At 36.8% G+C, this 17085-nt stretch overlaps 1 protein-coding gene across 3 annotated transcripts in view; it reads left to right on the forward strand.

Moving 5' to 3' along the window:
• The window catches only part of ABCB5 (ATP binding cassette subfamily B member 5), a 151567-nt gene extending 141604 nt beyond the window's left edge, over positions 1 to 9963 (forward strand). For all 3 annotated transcript variants that reach the window (XM_025993346.2, XM_072764517.1, XM_072764518.1), the window contains 3 exons: positions 1758 to 1964; positions 7899 to 8045; positions 9563 to 9963. In XM_025993346.2, the coding sequence (XP_025849131.2) occupies positions 1758 to 1964; positions 7899 to 8045; positions 9563 to 9760 (552 nt within the window). In that variant the 3' untranslated portion in view covers positions 9761 to 9963. The remainder of the gene's footprint in view (positions 1 to 1757; positions 1965 to 7898; positions 8046 to 9562) is intronic.
• Positions 9964 to 17085: the final 7122 nt, after the last annotated feature.

The raw sequence follows: 17085 nt of genomic DNA on the forward strand, positions 1-17085 counted from the left end.
TGCATAGCATGATGAAACACTAGAACATAGTGTTATGGATACATAGCATAATGGATCACTATATTGTACCCCTGAAACTAATGTAACATTGTGTGTCAACTACACTCAGACTGTTTTAAAAATGTAAAAAAAAAAAAAAAAAAAAAAAAAAAAAAAAAAAAATTTAAGTCTACAAATTAGAAACTTTAAAAAATAAAAAAGAAATTTTGATCTTATAAAACATGGAATTATTTTAAAATACAGGTGTTGGAAGAGGGGTCTAATATCTGTATCTGGGCTCTTTATTTTGTTCTGTTTAAGGCAGAGATAAGTTTCCACCCTGATTCAGGCTTCCTTCTATTCCTACTGGCTTTTTTTTTTACCCCCCAACTCTCAAAATTTTATGCATGGTTAAAACTTATCTGAATCAGCTGCATCCTGATTTCAAAAAAAAAAAAATGCACCCTCTCTCCTTAGAATTCCAAAGACTTTTTCTCACCTGGCACCTTTTGTACTCTTCCTTATATTCAGGTTTTCAATTATTCTCTCTCCTCAACAAGCAGCACACACCTTCCTGTTCTGTCTCCCCCCTCCCCACAAAAAAATCCTTTTGAAAGTCAAACACTGTCATATCAGTCCTCATTCTTCTGCTTTTGCAGGGTTTCTTTCCCATCACCGATTCTCAATGACTATTTGCAAAATAAAATGGTCCAGAATGGCTCCCTTGTTACCAGTGATAGCACTGAGTTAACAATGAATCCAGAATTAGATAACAGTCATCTATTTGCACATAACATAGCACATCCCCTCCATTAAACCCTCCAATGATTTCCTACTGCAGTTAAAATAAAACAGAGTCCATACCATCAATCATGGTTGTTCATGATCTAGTCCCTGCCTCTCTCTCCTATTACTCCCCACCTGTATACTGTGTGTAAGACTCAGTGGCTTCTTTGTGTTCTTTAAACTCATTTGTGGCCTTTGTTCCTGCTGTTCCCCTACTTGGAATTTTCTTGCTCTAACCTCTTTGCTGACTCCTTTTTATCATTCAAGTCTCAATCTAAATGCTACTTCCTAAAGTAGGGCTTCTTAGATTACTCTGTATAACATAATGCATTCATTCACCTGCTTCCCACATTCTCCCTACATCCTCAGTCACTCTCTATCCCATTATCCTGACTTCATGGAATTTTCTTTTTTGAGTTGATTACTTGTTAGTGTGTTTATTGCCTGCCTGTCTCCACTAGACTATAAGCTCCAGAAAGGCAAGAGCTTTGTTGTGCTTACCATTTCCCTGGTACCTGAAGAGTCCCCATCAGCTAGTAGGTATGCGCATCACATTGTCAGCTGAATGTTGTTGTATGTTCATGTAAATAAGTATGGCTATGTACAAAACGACTCTATATATGGACTATGACATCAGTCTATACCTTCTATCTCTGGACTTTAATAAGTAGGCTTCTAATACAGAGCAGTTGCTCATTTTCCTTCTGACTTCAGCACAGATCACCAGGCTTTACTCTAGATCCCAGGCAAGTCTTTAGAATATGTAGTCATTCATAGAAATGTCAAGTAAGTTTAGGAGTTGGTATTTTAATCACTTACACTCTGCTTCTATACAACGTGATTTACAATCCATCCTTGGGTAGTATTTTACTGTGAGGAGGCTTGAATTCCTACTCTTCTTGTTATAATTTGTATAGGTTTGAATATAGTGAACTGTAACATGATACAGTTATTGGATCTTCACATACCATTCTCCATTCTGCTTTTGGCAGCTATTTGATGGTGTGGATGCAAAGGAATTGAATGTACAATGGCTCCGTTCCCAAATAGCAATCGTTTCTCAAGAGCCTGTACTCTTCAACTGTAGCATTGCCGACAACATTGCCTATGGTGATAACAGCCGTGTTGTGTCATTAGATGAAATAAAAGAAGTAGCAAAAGCAGCAAATATCCATTCTTTTATTGAGGATCTCCCTAAGGTAAGAAAAATATCTGAAATCTTGAATTACAAAGCTGCCAAGTAATCCTACATAGTTGTTTTTATGTGCTACTTGAATTATACATTTATTGCTAGCATCTAATATAGGTAAAAAGCGAAGACTGAGATTTTTTTGTGACTAGTTTTTCCAAGACCAAACTCTATTGATATTTACTGAATTCACTTTCTGGTTTTGATTCTTTACTTTTTTTTTTTTTTTTTTTGATTCTTTACTTTTTATCCATATACACTCTACTCATGTCTACACCATCATCATCCCTCCACCCCTGTACCACTCCAGTAGAATTTTAGTCTATCTTCCTACTTCCAATCTGCCCCATTATAATCCTTATTCTTCACAGTAACTAGGGGAATCTTTTAAAAACATAAATCATATTCTGTCCCTTCCTGCTTAAAACTTCCTAATGACATCCCTTTGCATTTACAACAAAGTCCAAATTTCCGGTGTGGCTGGCAAAGCTTTCTGTGATATGGTCCTGCGTGTTTCTCCAGCTCCTTCCTCATGATATGATCATTCTGCTCCAGCAACACTGTCCTCTATCTCTTGAGCACATGAAGCTTTTCCCTTCCTCAGAACATTTACACTTGCAAAAAAAAAAAGAACATTTACACTTGCTGTTTCTCCAGCCAAGACCTCCTTTCCTCTGGCTTTTTGCAGAGCCAGCTCCTTAATATTCAAGCTCCTTGAAATGCCATTTTGCAGAGACCCTCCCTGGCCACCTTACTTAGAAGAGTCCCTACCACTTTTGTCACCTACTACATAGTTTTCGATGTGCTTATCACAATCTAAAATTACTCCAAGGGATTATTGACTTGTTTAGTGTCTCCTCTCCCCACTAGAGTGTTAGGTCCTTGACTGCCATTTTTGTCACTTCTCTGAAATTGCTGTGACAGCTGACACAGAAAAGTTAAAAGTCTTGGCTAACTGTAGAAAAGGCTTTAGCATAGCAAGCATTAATACAAATCCAGAAGTGGTGTACAGAGATGGGTAATCATAACATAAAGTGCTTACAATATCTGAGTGTTTATACCTGCATACACTGTCACACAAATAAAATTAAAATATATCTACTTTTAACTAGAAACAAACTTTTATAATGAAATTTTCTAGCTCACTTTAAAAGGAAATGCCAAAGTTTAATAACCATTAAACAATTAACCTAGTATCCTATTCTTTTGGGGAGAGTAATGGTCACCATACTGTCTAACTTTTTTTTCATACTAACTTTTATACTAGTAGATCTCCCCTCACCATCTCCTGTCCACACAAAATGGTGCCTGTAACTAAAAAGGAACCATTAACAAAAAATTTACCCTACTCTAGTAAGATTCTACAGTACTAACCATAATGAAAGGATTGCCATATTTTTTTATGAACATTGTGACCCTGTGAATGTCTTCCAGTGGTAAGTCCCCTTTTTAAGCAAGGCACTCATTGCATTATTGATTTGTGATCAGAGTGTTATCCACACAATCCTGGTAGGTTATTTTATTCTTTAATTTATGTATGATAAAATGCTATCCATTTCATAGTTACACCATTTGACTCTTACTCTTAAATTGTTTATTACCTTTCATTATTTTTGTTGTATTATTTCCCAATTTACCCAAAACTACACATTGCAGAGACTCAATGTGCTTTTTACAATAAACTTTGAGAACCAGGATGATGTTATTTCCCAAAAAGAAAGAATAACTTGTTCTCAGTGTTTTTAAGTTTAACTTTAGTTTGACTTCATATCAGTTACCCAAAAAACTATATGTAGAACCATAAAGAAATCTGGTGCCAAAATATCATTTGGGCATAGGACATTAGACATCACATCTAGCAGCAATGTCAATGACCATTTGCAATGAGGAAAAGACAAGGAGGCGGGAGATAACTTAGAAGCTATTTCCAGTGTTATGAATGCCTGAATTAGTAATTATAAAGTGAAATAAAACAAGGAAAGGGATTTAAAAGATAATGGAAAAGTGGAATTGCCAACATGTGGCTCAAGATGTCTGTGAAAAGTGAGCAAGAAAGTATATGATACACTGGACAGCCTGCTGAAATGAAAACACACAGAGCATATGATAAGAATACAAAGGAAGGAATGACAAAAGTCTCTAGGAGCTCAGAGAAAATCACACAGAAGATGTTGTTTTAAACTGGGTCTTTTTTAGATTTTTATTTATTTATTAATGAGAGACAGAGAGAGAGAGAGAGAGGGAGGCAGAGACACAGGCTGAGGGAGAAGCAGGCTCCATGCAGGGAGCCTGACATGGGACTCAACTTGAGTCTCTAGGATCAGGCCCTGGGCCAAAGGCAGCGCTAAACTGCTGAGCCACCCGGGCTGCCCTTAAACTGGGTCTTAAAGAATGAGTAAGAGTTCCCCAGGCAGAGAGGGGGACAAATTCATACGTAGAAGACAGAATAAGCACATGGAAACATATACATATAAAAGAGTTTCAGGTATTTGGAAGGAAATAAATTTAAAATCCTGATCATAAGGCATAAATTGGGGAAACTGAGAAGAGGCCAAAATATGAGCTAATTGTGACTAAATGTGAAGATTCCAATATAATAATCTAAGAAGCTTGGACTCATTGGAAATAGGAAGTCTTCAGACATTTTTAGGCAAAGAAATAATGTGATTAGATTTTAAAGCAAAAAATTGCTACTGAAACTTAGCCTTTTGTTTGCTCATCCAGGAAGCACTGTGGCCTTTGTGGTGATGGCAGAGATTGGCATTAAAAGGATAAGCCGTGATGCTTTACAATATTCTGGATGAGAGCAATGCAGGTCCACATTTTCTGTTCCCCAGTTCCAATTTCCAAAAGCTGTTAAACTCCATCCCTTACAGACAAATTTTGTATGTTTGGTGCAAACTTATTTGGTGTCCAAAATGATGTGAAGCTATTTGTAGTCTTTATTAATCCTACTTAGAATGAATAATCAAATATTTCTGCACAAATATTCATATATTTGATTACCACTTACTTCCCCAGAATTTCTTTGGGGTGTTATTATAGATCATATATTAAGTATGTATAATATAGAGTATATACAATTTATGGAATCTAAAGTCAAACAAGGGCACCTGGCTGGCTCAACTGGTAGAGCATGTGACTCAATGTCAGGGCTGTGAGTTCAAGCCCCACGATGATGATAGCAGAAGAGAGGGGCAGAGCAGGAGAGAGAATCTTAAGCAGGCTCCATGCCAAGCACAGAATCCAACATGGTGCTCAATCTCCTGACCCTGAGACTATGACCTGAGCCGAAATCAAGAGTTAGATGCTTAACTAAGTTAGCCATCCAGGTGCCCCCCAAAACAGAATTCTTAAACAAATATAGCCCTAAGGATTTCTGGTAAGGTATTGTGGACCTGTCTGGCAACCCAAACTCAGAGGGTCAAAAGCAAGACATCAACTTGGAGTATGCTAAGGGTAACACATCTATACTGTATGCCATAGAGGTGACCCGCAGACATCCAGGAATATCCACCTAGGAGAGGAGTTGAAGCAACACCACCATGGTCTTGAGGATCATACTAGGTGTAGATGCAGTTCTCAGGCAAGCCTTGACTTGAATAAGACTTCGACCACTGAAACCACCCTAAATTCCTCCCCAGGGACTGCAGGGGTTCTCTAGAATACAGTTGGTTTAGAATTAGACTCTTCTGATGTTCCCTCCAGAACCCAACTGGCTTTAGCCCCAGGTTCATATTGAGAAGCCATTGTTTCTTGAGCATCTCATAAACAGGTTGGATATTTCAGGACAGTCACCATTCATCCCAATGTTTGCCAGAATTCAGATTTTCAGTTTAAACAGGAGAATGAGGGGCATCTGGGTGGCTCAGTCAGTTAAGCATCTGCCTCTGGCTCAGGTCATGATCTCAGGGTCCTGGGTTCAAGCCCTGCATTGGGCTCCCTGCTCAGTGGCTAGTCTATTTCTCCCACTCTCTGCCCCTCCCCACTGCTCATGCTCTCTCTCTCAAATAAAGTCTTTAAACAGGAAAATAAAACTCTGGAGTTCTTCATTGAAAAATAAAAATCTTCAAGTATTTGAAAATGTTTTTAGGTTGGTATTGAGACAATGTATATATTCATACATTTATAATCTGTTCTGCTTAATGATGGACAAAAACATGAATTTAATTTTCATCCAATTCATTCTTGAGACTAATATCTTCCTGCAATCCAGAGAAGGCCAAGAAATGCAAAGTGATTTCTAAGCTAGTATTGTTATCTTCTTCAGCTACACTTGGACGATCCATGTACAATTTAAGCTAGACTGGCAGAAAGAGCTGCAGACCATTATCATTTCTACCTAATCCTCTCTCAATTTTTAGTTTAGGGTTGGCTTCTCTAATTTGTTTTGTTTTGTTTTGAAGATTTTATTTATTTATTTGTGAGAGACACAGAGAGAGAGGCAGAGACCCAGGCAGAGGGAGAAGCAGGCTCCCTGCAGGGAACCCGATGAGGGACTCGATCCTGGGACTACAGGATCACGCCCTGAGCCGAAGGTAGATGCTCAACCGCTGGGTCACCCAGGAGTCCCTAGGATTCAAGCCACCCAGGATTCTCTAATTTGGATGAGAACTTCGTGATGTGTGGAATATGAATGACATACTTTTATCTGATTATCCTGCCCTTTGATTCCAATTTTCATAAAATGCATTTTAGAAGGAAGGGGCCCAGCAGGCTGGCAGTCCTAGATAAAAGCACAGAGGGGATAAAGTCTGTTTTCTTTAGAGAACATTCACTTCAAAAAAGACACTTTTACTGGGTTTTAGTAATTCACACACCATTGTTTTATGTAAAGCAAACAACTGTGCATTTTAAATTGAAAAACGAACTTTGAGGTGAAGTAGACACATTTATCATAAGGCTCTGTCACACGCTCTCTGGATACCCACTCTGCCTAAATGGTACCCCTTGAAGGCAGCCAAATGTGGAGGGAAAGGCAATTGATTGAAGCTTCTCTAAGGTAGTAAGACAAAATGAACAGGATACTAATCACGTGCTGCATCTTCTCTATGATGCTGCTACAGGATCCACCTTTAGTAGGTTGTAAAATTAGACTTGCTTTCCCAGTGGAGTCAGGCCATCCACACATTCTTGTCTGGATATCAATAGTATATATTTGTTAGACACATAGCAAGGGTACTAGAAAGCAGTATGAAACCTTGGAGGGAAGTAGAGGCAATGGGATAATCTAGAAAGTAAGTGGTAGCTTGCTTGCACTAACCAAATGGACCAGTCATGATTTAGCAGTCTACAACAGCATCAGGCTACCCCTCTAGCAGTTTCTTTATCACTCTGTGGAGGAAAACATTGGAGAAAAGGTCATTAGTAAGTAGGAGGGCTGTGGAAACATTGGGAGTGCTAAATGTCACTATTATGGCCTGAAAAGATGAACAGACTGTCTCTAGACACCAGCCTAATTTACTGCCAGGAAGATACCTACAGGAATGAGAACAGGATCCCAGTCTCTGAAGAAATGTACCCCTAGAGGTTTGGTGAGAGCCAGAGTGAAGAAACTCAGTGACTTCCTTGTTTTTATATACTTTCATCCATTCTGACCTGAAAATAGAAGGTAATGTAATTTAATGGAAAAAGATTTGTTTACCAGGAACTTTCTTTTGCCAATAATTTTTCTTATGCTTTAATTCAAACAATCCCTTTGTAGAAGCATAATGGCAAAGGTCTACTGCTTGTGATCAGTGTAGATATGTAAATAAGATGGTAGTGTTTACTGCTGGTTTAGCGTTGATATGCAACAAAGCCCAAGAATAGATTTCAGCACTTGTTGGGACACAAATTTTCGAGAGTAGGAAAATTTGAAATATTTAGATGGTTCTCGCCCACAGTTGCCATGCTAATTTAAATAACCAAGCCTTGCTTTCTTAATTGCATGTTCCCGTAATAGAAATACAACACACAAGTTGGACTGAAAGGAACACTGCTTTCTGGAGGCCAGAAACAAAGACTAGCTATTGCAAGGGCTCTTCTCCGGAAACCAAAAATTTTATTGTTGGATGAGGCCACTTCAGCCCTTGATAATGAGAGTGAAAAGGTAACATTCTCCTATTTCATCTCAGAATATAATATCAAATAAGAGAGGAAGGAACCTTCCATATTATGGAAGGAACCAAGGTTAGTTTGGGGCAAGAAAAACCTGGAGAGAATTATAGTCATAGGGTCACAAGTTCTAATTAAGGTTTTGGCCTTTAAAAAAAAGTTAGAGACTGGTGGGGAGGTGAGAGGGAGTTGGGACACAGGGCATCTTATGATCTAGAAAGGTTTTCTCACTTGATTGGTTTATCAGAAAGGCCTAATTCTTGAAATGTTTCTCTTGTCAAAGAAAAAAGCCCAAGAAAAATAACTTATATTTCCTGTTTTGTTTGTATTCTTATGATACCAAACAAATGAATAAGGCAATCTGCATGCATAAAAGAGTAATCTACACTGCAGTGTCAGAGCCTGCTAGTTACTCCATCTTCTATAGACTATTAGCTCTGTTTGAGAAGAAGACAAGGAAGCAGATGTGCCAATAGACCTATACTGCAAGCTCCTTCAGATGTTTAATTTTGCTATGTCCTTGTGCTCTCGTAGTTTCTTGCACATAGTAGGCCCTTGTTAAATGAACATTGGTTGAACAAATTATAATCTTCAATATTTACCAAGTGTCCAGTATATGCTATTATCTCAATCCTCACAACTTGTTGAATTAGCTTATTTTATTAGCATGTGTGTTTTATAGGTTAGCACACTAAGGCTTAGAAATGTTAAGTAACGTCTCTGAATTTTAATAGAGTATCTGATCTAAGAGCTTATGTGGTTAACCATCGCTATTTATAGATGATTATCATTCTTGATTTCTAAGGAGACAGTCTGTTATGAAAGAAAAAACATGATTTTTGGAATCAGACATACCTGACCTGTAATCCTGGATTCATCAGTTACTAGTAATATGACCATGGTCAAGTGACCTAGACTTTTTGAATCTCAGTTTATTCATCAGAAAAGTGAAAATACCCCTCCACCTTATGGGGTTATGGCAAAGATAAGATATCTTTAAATAAGATATCCATCATTGGAATGAATATATTATATATTCAACAAATACTGGTTTTCAGCCTCTACTCTCATTTCCTAGGTGCAGCATTATAACCCATCACAGCTGAGATTTTAGCCAGGACAATTTTATAGCTAATTCTACCAAAATAAATAAATATGAGAAGAAATGAAGTGAGAAAATTAGTCATTTTACTTAGGTGTGGAAATCTTATTTTTTGAATCTGAGTTTGAAACCACCTATTTACATAGAAACAACCATCTCATTTTTTTTTCAACCATCTCATTTTTATTCATTATCACAAAAGCTTTTCTAATTAGAAGCCTAAATGTGTCTGTAATTACTTTTTCTAAATTTCTATTGAGTATAGTAGATACTTCACAAAGCAGGGCAGTTGCCTTTGGGGATAAGCAAATACACAAGTAATGTTATGAGATTACCTTTACCAATTTGATTTGGGTAACTTTATTAGCATCTAAGTCAAGTAAGCAATCACAGGTCCTTTTCTCTTCCAGGTGGTTCAGCATGCCCTCGATAAGGCCAGGAAGGGGAAGACTTGCCTAGTGGTTGCTCACAGACTCTCCACAATACAGAATGCAGATTTGATAGTGGTCCTGCACAACGGGAAAATAAAGGAACAGGGAACTCATCAAGAACTCCTGAGAAATCGAGATATGTATTTTAAATTAGTAAATGCACAGTTGGTGCAGTGATGCTGTTGAAGTTAGCACATATTTTGATCTTTGTGTAATGCAAAGAAAGTACTTAGTAATTATTTGGCATGCTTTGATCTCTTTTATTACATGTATCAATACCTGGAATCATGCTATTCAAGTACAGACATGTTCTGTGTACACAACCTTTTCTCTCCAGATTTTTTTAAAGGAAATAAAATTTGCGAAACTCATGTAAGTGAGATAATGCCTGCAGCCCTCCTTTGTAAAAATGTTCTGATGTGTGTTTGTAAAGCAGTTTTCTACAAAATGAATCTGTTTTCTTGTCAACTTCTGCTATAAAATTGGGAATATATTCCAAGAGAGAAAAATTTTCCAATTAACTAAATTGAAAGATTTTAGTAAAGAGAGAGATGTAGTTGGGCCTGACATTGTAGGGAGAATGACTTTACCTTGGAGCTTCCAGCATTTTGTAGCACATATTAAAGCACTATGAGCAAGTCCCATTCTTCAGACCATAGGATTTTCTGTCTTAACCTCTCTCAGTGTTTCTTTTAATGAATACCTGCTATTTCCCAAAATTCTATTATATCGCTTTGTTAGGGAGATAAGGAGGATTACAATGTAAAATTTCTGGCAGAATTAGATAATTATCTTACAATTTACCAGTAAGTAAACTGCCTCCCATGATCTATCCTGAAGATTTCATTATTCCAAGCTTTAGGTTTTGCAGAATAAATTACAGGCATATTTGTGTATGAACACTTACTTATAAATAAAGTAATAATAAAACTAGGTTTATTACTGGTGAAACATTTAAAAACCCATCTTCTATTATTCAATCAAGTAACTTGTTTAAATTTTATATGTCCTTTATTTTATATATTATCTAAAAGTTCAGCGTAAATAACAATATTGGTAAACTGAGTCTTATTTTCCATTTACTTAAATATGTAGTTTCATCTAGTGATATTATCTCTATTCTTAATTGTATTTTCTTCCATTTACAGTGACACTTCCGGCTTCTCTAAAGTATACTCTGCCAATAATCAGAAATATTGTGAAAAAAAACTGAAACCATTTGTGCATTTTTGCCACTTTTTTTTTTAAGTGGAAAATAAAAATAGGAGTGGGGGGTTGAGAACAGATCTGTTGTTTAGGAGCATTAGGACTGAAAGTCTGTGGCTACTTTTTATTTTTATTTTTGTGTGTGTGTGGCTACTTTTTAATTTAAATTCAATTTAACTAGCATATTCTGTATTATTAGTTTCCGAGGTAGAATTTAGTGATTCATCAGTTGCATATAACACTCAGTGCTTATTACTTCAAGGGTCCTCCCTAATGCCTGTCACCCAGTTACCCCACCCCCACCTCCCCTCCAGCAACTCTCATTTTGTTTCCTATGGTTAAGAGTCTCTTATGATTGGCCTCCCTCTCTGTTTTCATCCTATTTTATTTTTCCTTCCCTTCCCCTAAGTTCATCTGCTTTGTTCCTTACATTCTACATATGAGCGAAATCATATGCTATTTGTCTTTCTCTGATTGATTTATTTCACTTAGCATAATACCATCTAGTTCCATCCACGTTGTTTGAAATGGCAAGATTTCTTTCTTTCTGATGGCTGAATAATATTCCATTGTGTTTGTATATACACCACATCTTCTTTATCCATTCATCTGTTGATGGACATCTAGGCTCTTTCCATAGTTTGGCTATTGTAGACTTTGCTGCTATAAACATTGGGGTGCAGGTGCCCCTTCAGATCACTGTTTGTATCCTTCGGATAAATAACTAGTAGTGCAAATTGCTGGGCTGTAGGGTAGCTCTACTTTTAACTTTTTGAGGAACCTCCATACTGTTTTCCAGAGTGGCTGTACCAGCTTGCATTCCCACCAATGGTGTAAGAGGGTTCCCCTTTCTCTGTATCTTCATCAACATCTATTGTTTCCTGAGTTGTTAATTTTAGCCATTCTGACTGGTGTGAGGTGGTATCTCACTATGACTTTGATTTGTATTCCCTGATGCTGAGTGATGTTGAGCATCTTTTCATGTGTTTGTTGTCAATTTGTATGTCTTCTTTGGACAAATACCTGTTCATGTCTTCTGTTGTGGGTACTTTGCTATTATACATGGATATAAAGCTATTGGTGGTTTCTGTTTCCAGAGTCAGGTGGGGAAAAGGAAAAGTACAGTACTGTATGGATATGCATAAAAGCCCCAGAGCAGGAGAACTTCAGGCTCCAAATCTGTAACCTTTCCTAGATTAGCTAATACAGGCAAACCTCATTTTATGGAGTTTTGCTTTATTGCACTTCGATATTGCATTTGATTTTTCAACCAGGCTCCATGCCCAATGTAAGCCTTGAACTCATAACCCTGAGATCAAGTCATATGCTTTACCAACTGAGCTAGCCAGGTTCCCCTCCATATTACATTTTTTACAAATGGAAGATTTGTGGCAACGCTGCATTTGGTCAGTCTATCAGTGCCATTTTTTAGTAGCATTTGCTCATTTCCTGTCTCTGAGTCACATCTTTGTAATTCTCAAAACATTTCAAACTTTTTAATTATTATTATTATATTTGTTATGGTAATCTGTGATCAGTGATCTTTGATGTTGCTATTGTAATTGTTTGGGGTCACTACAAACCACACCCATTAAGATAGTAAATTTAATTGATAGATATGTGTTTTCTAAATGCCTCACCTACTGGCTGCCGCTCCCCCATCTCTTTCCCTCTCCTCAAGCCTTCCTATTCCCTGAGACACAATATTGAAGTTAGGCCAGTAACCCTACAATGGCCATAAGTGTTCGAGTGAAAGGAAGAGTCAGTCACACATGGCTCACTCTAAATCAAAAGCTAGAAATGAATAAACTTATTGAAGAAGACATGTCGAAAGCTGAGATAGGCCAAAAGCTGGGCCTCTTGCACCAAACAGTTAGCCAAGTTGAGAATGCAAAGGACAAGTTCTTGAAGGAAATTAAATGTTCTACTCCAGTGAACACACAAATGATAATAAAAAAGTGAAACAGACTTATGGAGGAAATTTTGGTGTTCTGGATAGAACATCACACCAGCTACAACATTTGTTAAATCAAAGCCTAATCCAGAGCAAGGTCCTAACTCTCTTCATTTCTATGAAGCCTGAGGAAGCTGCAGAAGTTTGAAACTAGCAGAGGTTGGTTCATGAGGCTTAAGGAAAGAGGCCATCTCTATAATATAAAAGTGCAAGATGAGGGGCACCTGGGTGGCTTAATCAGTTAAGAATCTGACTCTTGATTTTGGTTCAGGTCACGATCTCAGGATTGTGACTCTGAGCCCTACTTCGAGCTCCATGCTAAGTATAGAGCCTGCTTAAGATTCTTTCCTTCCCTCTTCCTCTGCCTTCCCCCTGCACTTGCTCGCTTGCTTGCTTATTCTCTCAAAAAAAAAAAAAAAAAAAAAGCAAGATGAAGCAGCAAGTGCTGATATAGAATGTGCAGCAAATTATCCAGAAGATCTAGCTCCGATAATTAATGAAGGTGTCTACTAAACAACAGATTTTCAGTGTAAATGAAACAGTCTTATATTGGGAGAAGACACCATGTAGGACTTTCATGGCTAGAAAGAAGTCAATGCCTGGCTTCACAGACTGACTTTTGTTAGAGGCTAATGAAGCTAATGGATGACTTAAAGTTGAAGTCAGTGCTCCTTTGCCATTCTGAAAATCCCAGGGCCCTAAAGAATTATGCTAAATCTATTCTGCCTGTGTTCCCATAAGTGGAACAGCAAAGACTGAATAACAAAAATATCTGTCTATAACATGGTTTACTGAATATTTTAAGCCCACTGTTGAGACCTACTGTTCAGGAAAAAAAAAAAAATGTCTTCCAAAATATTACCACTCACTGACAATGCACCTGGTCACCCAAGAGCTCTGATGGAGATGTACAATAAGATGAATGTTGTTCTTATGTCTGTCAACACAGCATCTATTCTGTGGCCCCATAATTCAAGGAATAATTTCAACTTTCAAGTCTTATTATTTACGAAATACATTTCATAAGGCAGTAGCTGCCATGCATAGTGATTCCTCTGATGGATCTGGGCAAAGGAATAGAAAATCCTCTGGAAAGGACTCATGATTCCAGATGCCAGTAAGAACATTTGTGATACATGGGAAGAAGTCAAAATATCAGTATGAACAAGGGTTTGGAAAAAGTCAATTCCGGCCCTCATGGATGGCATGGAAGAGTTTAAGATTTCAGTGGAGATGGTCTGCAGATGTTGTAGAAATAACAAGATGTGGAGGCTGAAGATGGAACTGAATTGATGCAATCTCATGATCAAACCTGAATGGTTGAAGAATCACTTCAAATGGATGGGAAAAGAAAGTGGTTTCTTGAGATGGAAACTACTTCTGGTGAAGGCGCTCTAAAGATTGTTGAAATGACAAGAAAGATTTTAAAATATTGCATAAACTTATTTGATAAAGCAGCAAAGTTTAAGAGGATTAATTCCAGTTTTGAAAGAATTTCTACTTTGGGTAAAATGCTATCAAACAGCATCACATGATAGAAATCGTTCATAAAAGAGAGTCCATTGATTCAGCAAACTTCATTATTGTCTTATTTTAAGAAATTGCCACAGCCACCCCAACTTGAGTAACCACAGCCTGATCAGTCAGCAGCCAAGCAAGACCTTCAACGAGTAAAGTGATTATTAAGCCTTGCTGAAAACTCAGATGATGGCTAACACTTTTTAGGAATAATGTATTTTTTAAATTAAGGTATGTACACTTGTGAATTTTTAAAAAAAAAATAATGCTACTGCACATTTAATAGACTATAGTGTAGTGTAAACATAATTTTTATATGTACTGGGAAACCAAAAAATTCATTTGACTCACATTATTGTGATATTTGCTTTATTGCAGTGATCTGGAACCAAACTCAGAATATTTCCAATATATTTTTGTACCTGCAATGCCTACTTTCCCCTTGAACCTGTCAACATCAATCCCATAGTCATACTTACAGATGCCAATAAAACACCTTCTTTTCCAATTAATAGCCCCACCTAATTTTTATTCACATTTTATCACAAAATATTTATTTATTTATTTATTTATTTTTATGCATTTATTTTTTATTGGTGTTCAATTTGCCAACATACAGAATAACACCCAGTGCTCATCCCATCAAGTGCCCACCTCAGTGCCCGTCACCCAGTCACCCCCACCCCCCGCCCACCTCCCCTTGCACTACCCCTAGTTCGTTTCCCATAGTTAGGAGTCTTTCATGTTCTGTCTCCCTTTCTGATATTTCCCACTCATTTTTTTCTCCTTTCCCCTTTATTCCATTTCACTATTTTATTACAAAATATTTTAAAGAATGCTCCATGAGTAGCAGTCTCTTAAATTCACTTCTCTCACCAGAATAAGCAACCATGCTGACAACTGGTGTCGCAAACAGTTTATAAGGACCTGTGGGGTTATCAGCTAATAAAGGTGGAAAGTAAGTGGAGGCTAGGTGCTTTGGGGATGTCACAATTTAAAAGTTTAAAACTGCTATACTGTTCTTAAAATGGTTTTAAAATATATCCTTTTAATTAAGACACTAATTTTAAAGTAATCAAAGCATCTTGTCCCCAAAATTATTTCAGTCAGCCCTGGAATTTTTTACTTTGATGAGCTCAGGATTTTGAGGACACTTGTAATAATTTTTTCAAAATGAACAATCATTTATACACACATTATCGATTTTATAAGTCTATTTAATCCCTATACTTTTTCTTAAAGCAAGTGTTCTACAACTGAAAAAGAAGCTAAATCATGGATTGAGATTTTTATCTTTAAAGAAAGGAAGAAATGAGAAGGTACTTCAGCAGATTCAAATCTAATTTTTAAATTTTAAATCACTCATTAAACTCATAATTATCAAATAATAATAAGTTTAGGTTTATAGTTCACAACTTGATATTTATTTGAGGACTTTGAGTAATGAACACCACATTATTCATGGCACTAAATCAGCAAATTTAAGATGCATTATCTTCTTACAGTGCCTCAGATATAGTAGATATTCAATAAACTCTAGATGATTCAGTTTTTGAAGACAGTTATAGTAGCAGGTTGCATTACTGATACTAAAATGAGGCACACACATTTACTGAAAAGATGACCTGGTAGGCTGCAAATTATTTTTATTTCAACAACCACATCATGTCACGAGTATTTTCACGCATTAGTGATCTGTTGGATAGTTTACTTCTATTCTAAGCCAGCATAAGTCCAGAAAAACATTTTATTTCCATTCACATGACAATTTTAATTTTAATTTAATTAACTTTAATTAATTTTAGCCTTTTATTATGGCACATGAATTGGTTTATTTAATTTTGAAATAATTCAGTAATTATTATTAATGGTAGAGAAATTAATAAAGGCTTGAAAACTACTGTGTCTTCCAATGCCTCTATCCTCATTCTTTCCCTTTCAAGTTTCCCAATTTCCTTCCTTGACTAGTTCTTATGAGTGAACTTTTTTTTTTATGAGTGAACTTTCTAATCAACCAATGATTTCACCTCATAAACCTTTTGGAATAAGAGCTCAGAATTAAAACAATGAATACATAGGTGGACACTAATGGGAAATAATTATCATACAGTAGGTCATATCAGAAGCACTCTGTGTATACTATTAAACTAACCCATTGAGTAGGCTAACAGCAAGGTTATTAAGTATGACCTAATTTGACTTAATATAAAGCTAAGTTGACTTAACATAAAAACACACTACAGCTTATTTTAAGGAGTGGCAAGATATAAAGTAGATTGGTTGGGTTAGTTATAGAACAGATGTGACATTGGTGTTTTTTTCTTTTCACTAACATCTGTGCTATACCTTATCCTTGCTGAAGTTTATATTCCATGGATACTCTCATTGGTGTTTCAATTATTTTAAGACTCAATGAACAGCTAGCTTTATCTCCTAGGAAGGAAAGGTAGTACAAAGGATAAAATGTGATGAGGGCTGAGGGCTACTGTAAAATATTAACATTTAGAGAATGACTCTTTAATGGATCCTGACCTCTGGTCAGATGCCTTCACTGTATTTAGGCCTTTCTAAGCCAGGTATTTACAGGTACTCTCCCCACCCCTTTTAAAACTAGTGCTTCATTCTTGTCTCTTATAACTGTATCCAATCCCAAAGGTAAAAGACAAGTAGAGGGCAAGGATGCTTAGCCAGGTTTAGATTGAGGTCAGTCTAAGCTTAGGCTATGAATCACAGCTGGCAGAAATCAGTGTTATTCTAAGACCAGGAAGTCCTCAAGACCAGGCAATGTAGATAAAAGACTTCTATAGACATTTTAAATGTAGAT

Source organism: Vulpes vulpes, chromosome 7, assembly GCF_048418805.1.
Source record: "Vulpes vulpes isolate BD-2025 chromosome 7, VulVul3, whole genome shotgun sequence".
NCBI classification, from domain to species: domain Eukaryota; kingdom Metazoa; phylum Chordata; class Mammalia; order Carnivora; family Canidae; genus Vulpes; species Vulpes vulpes.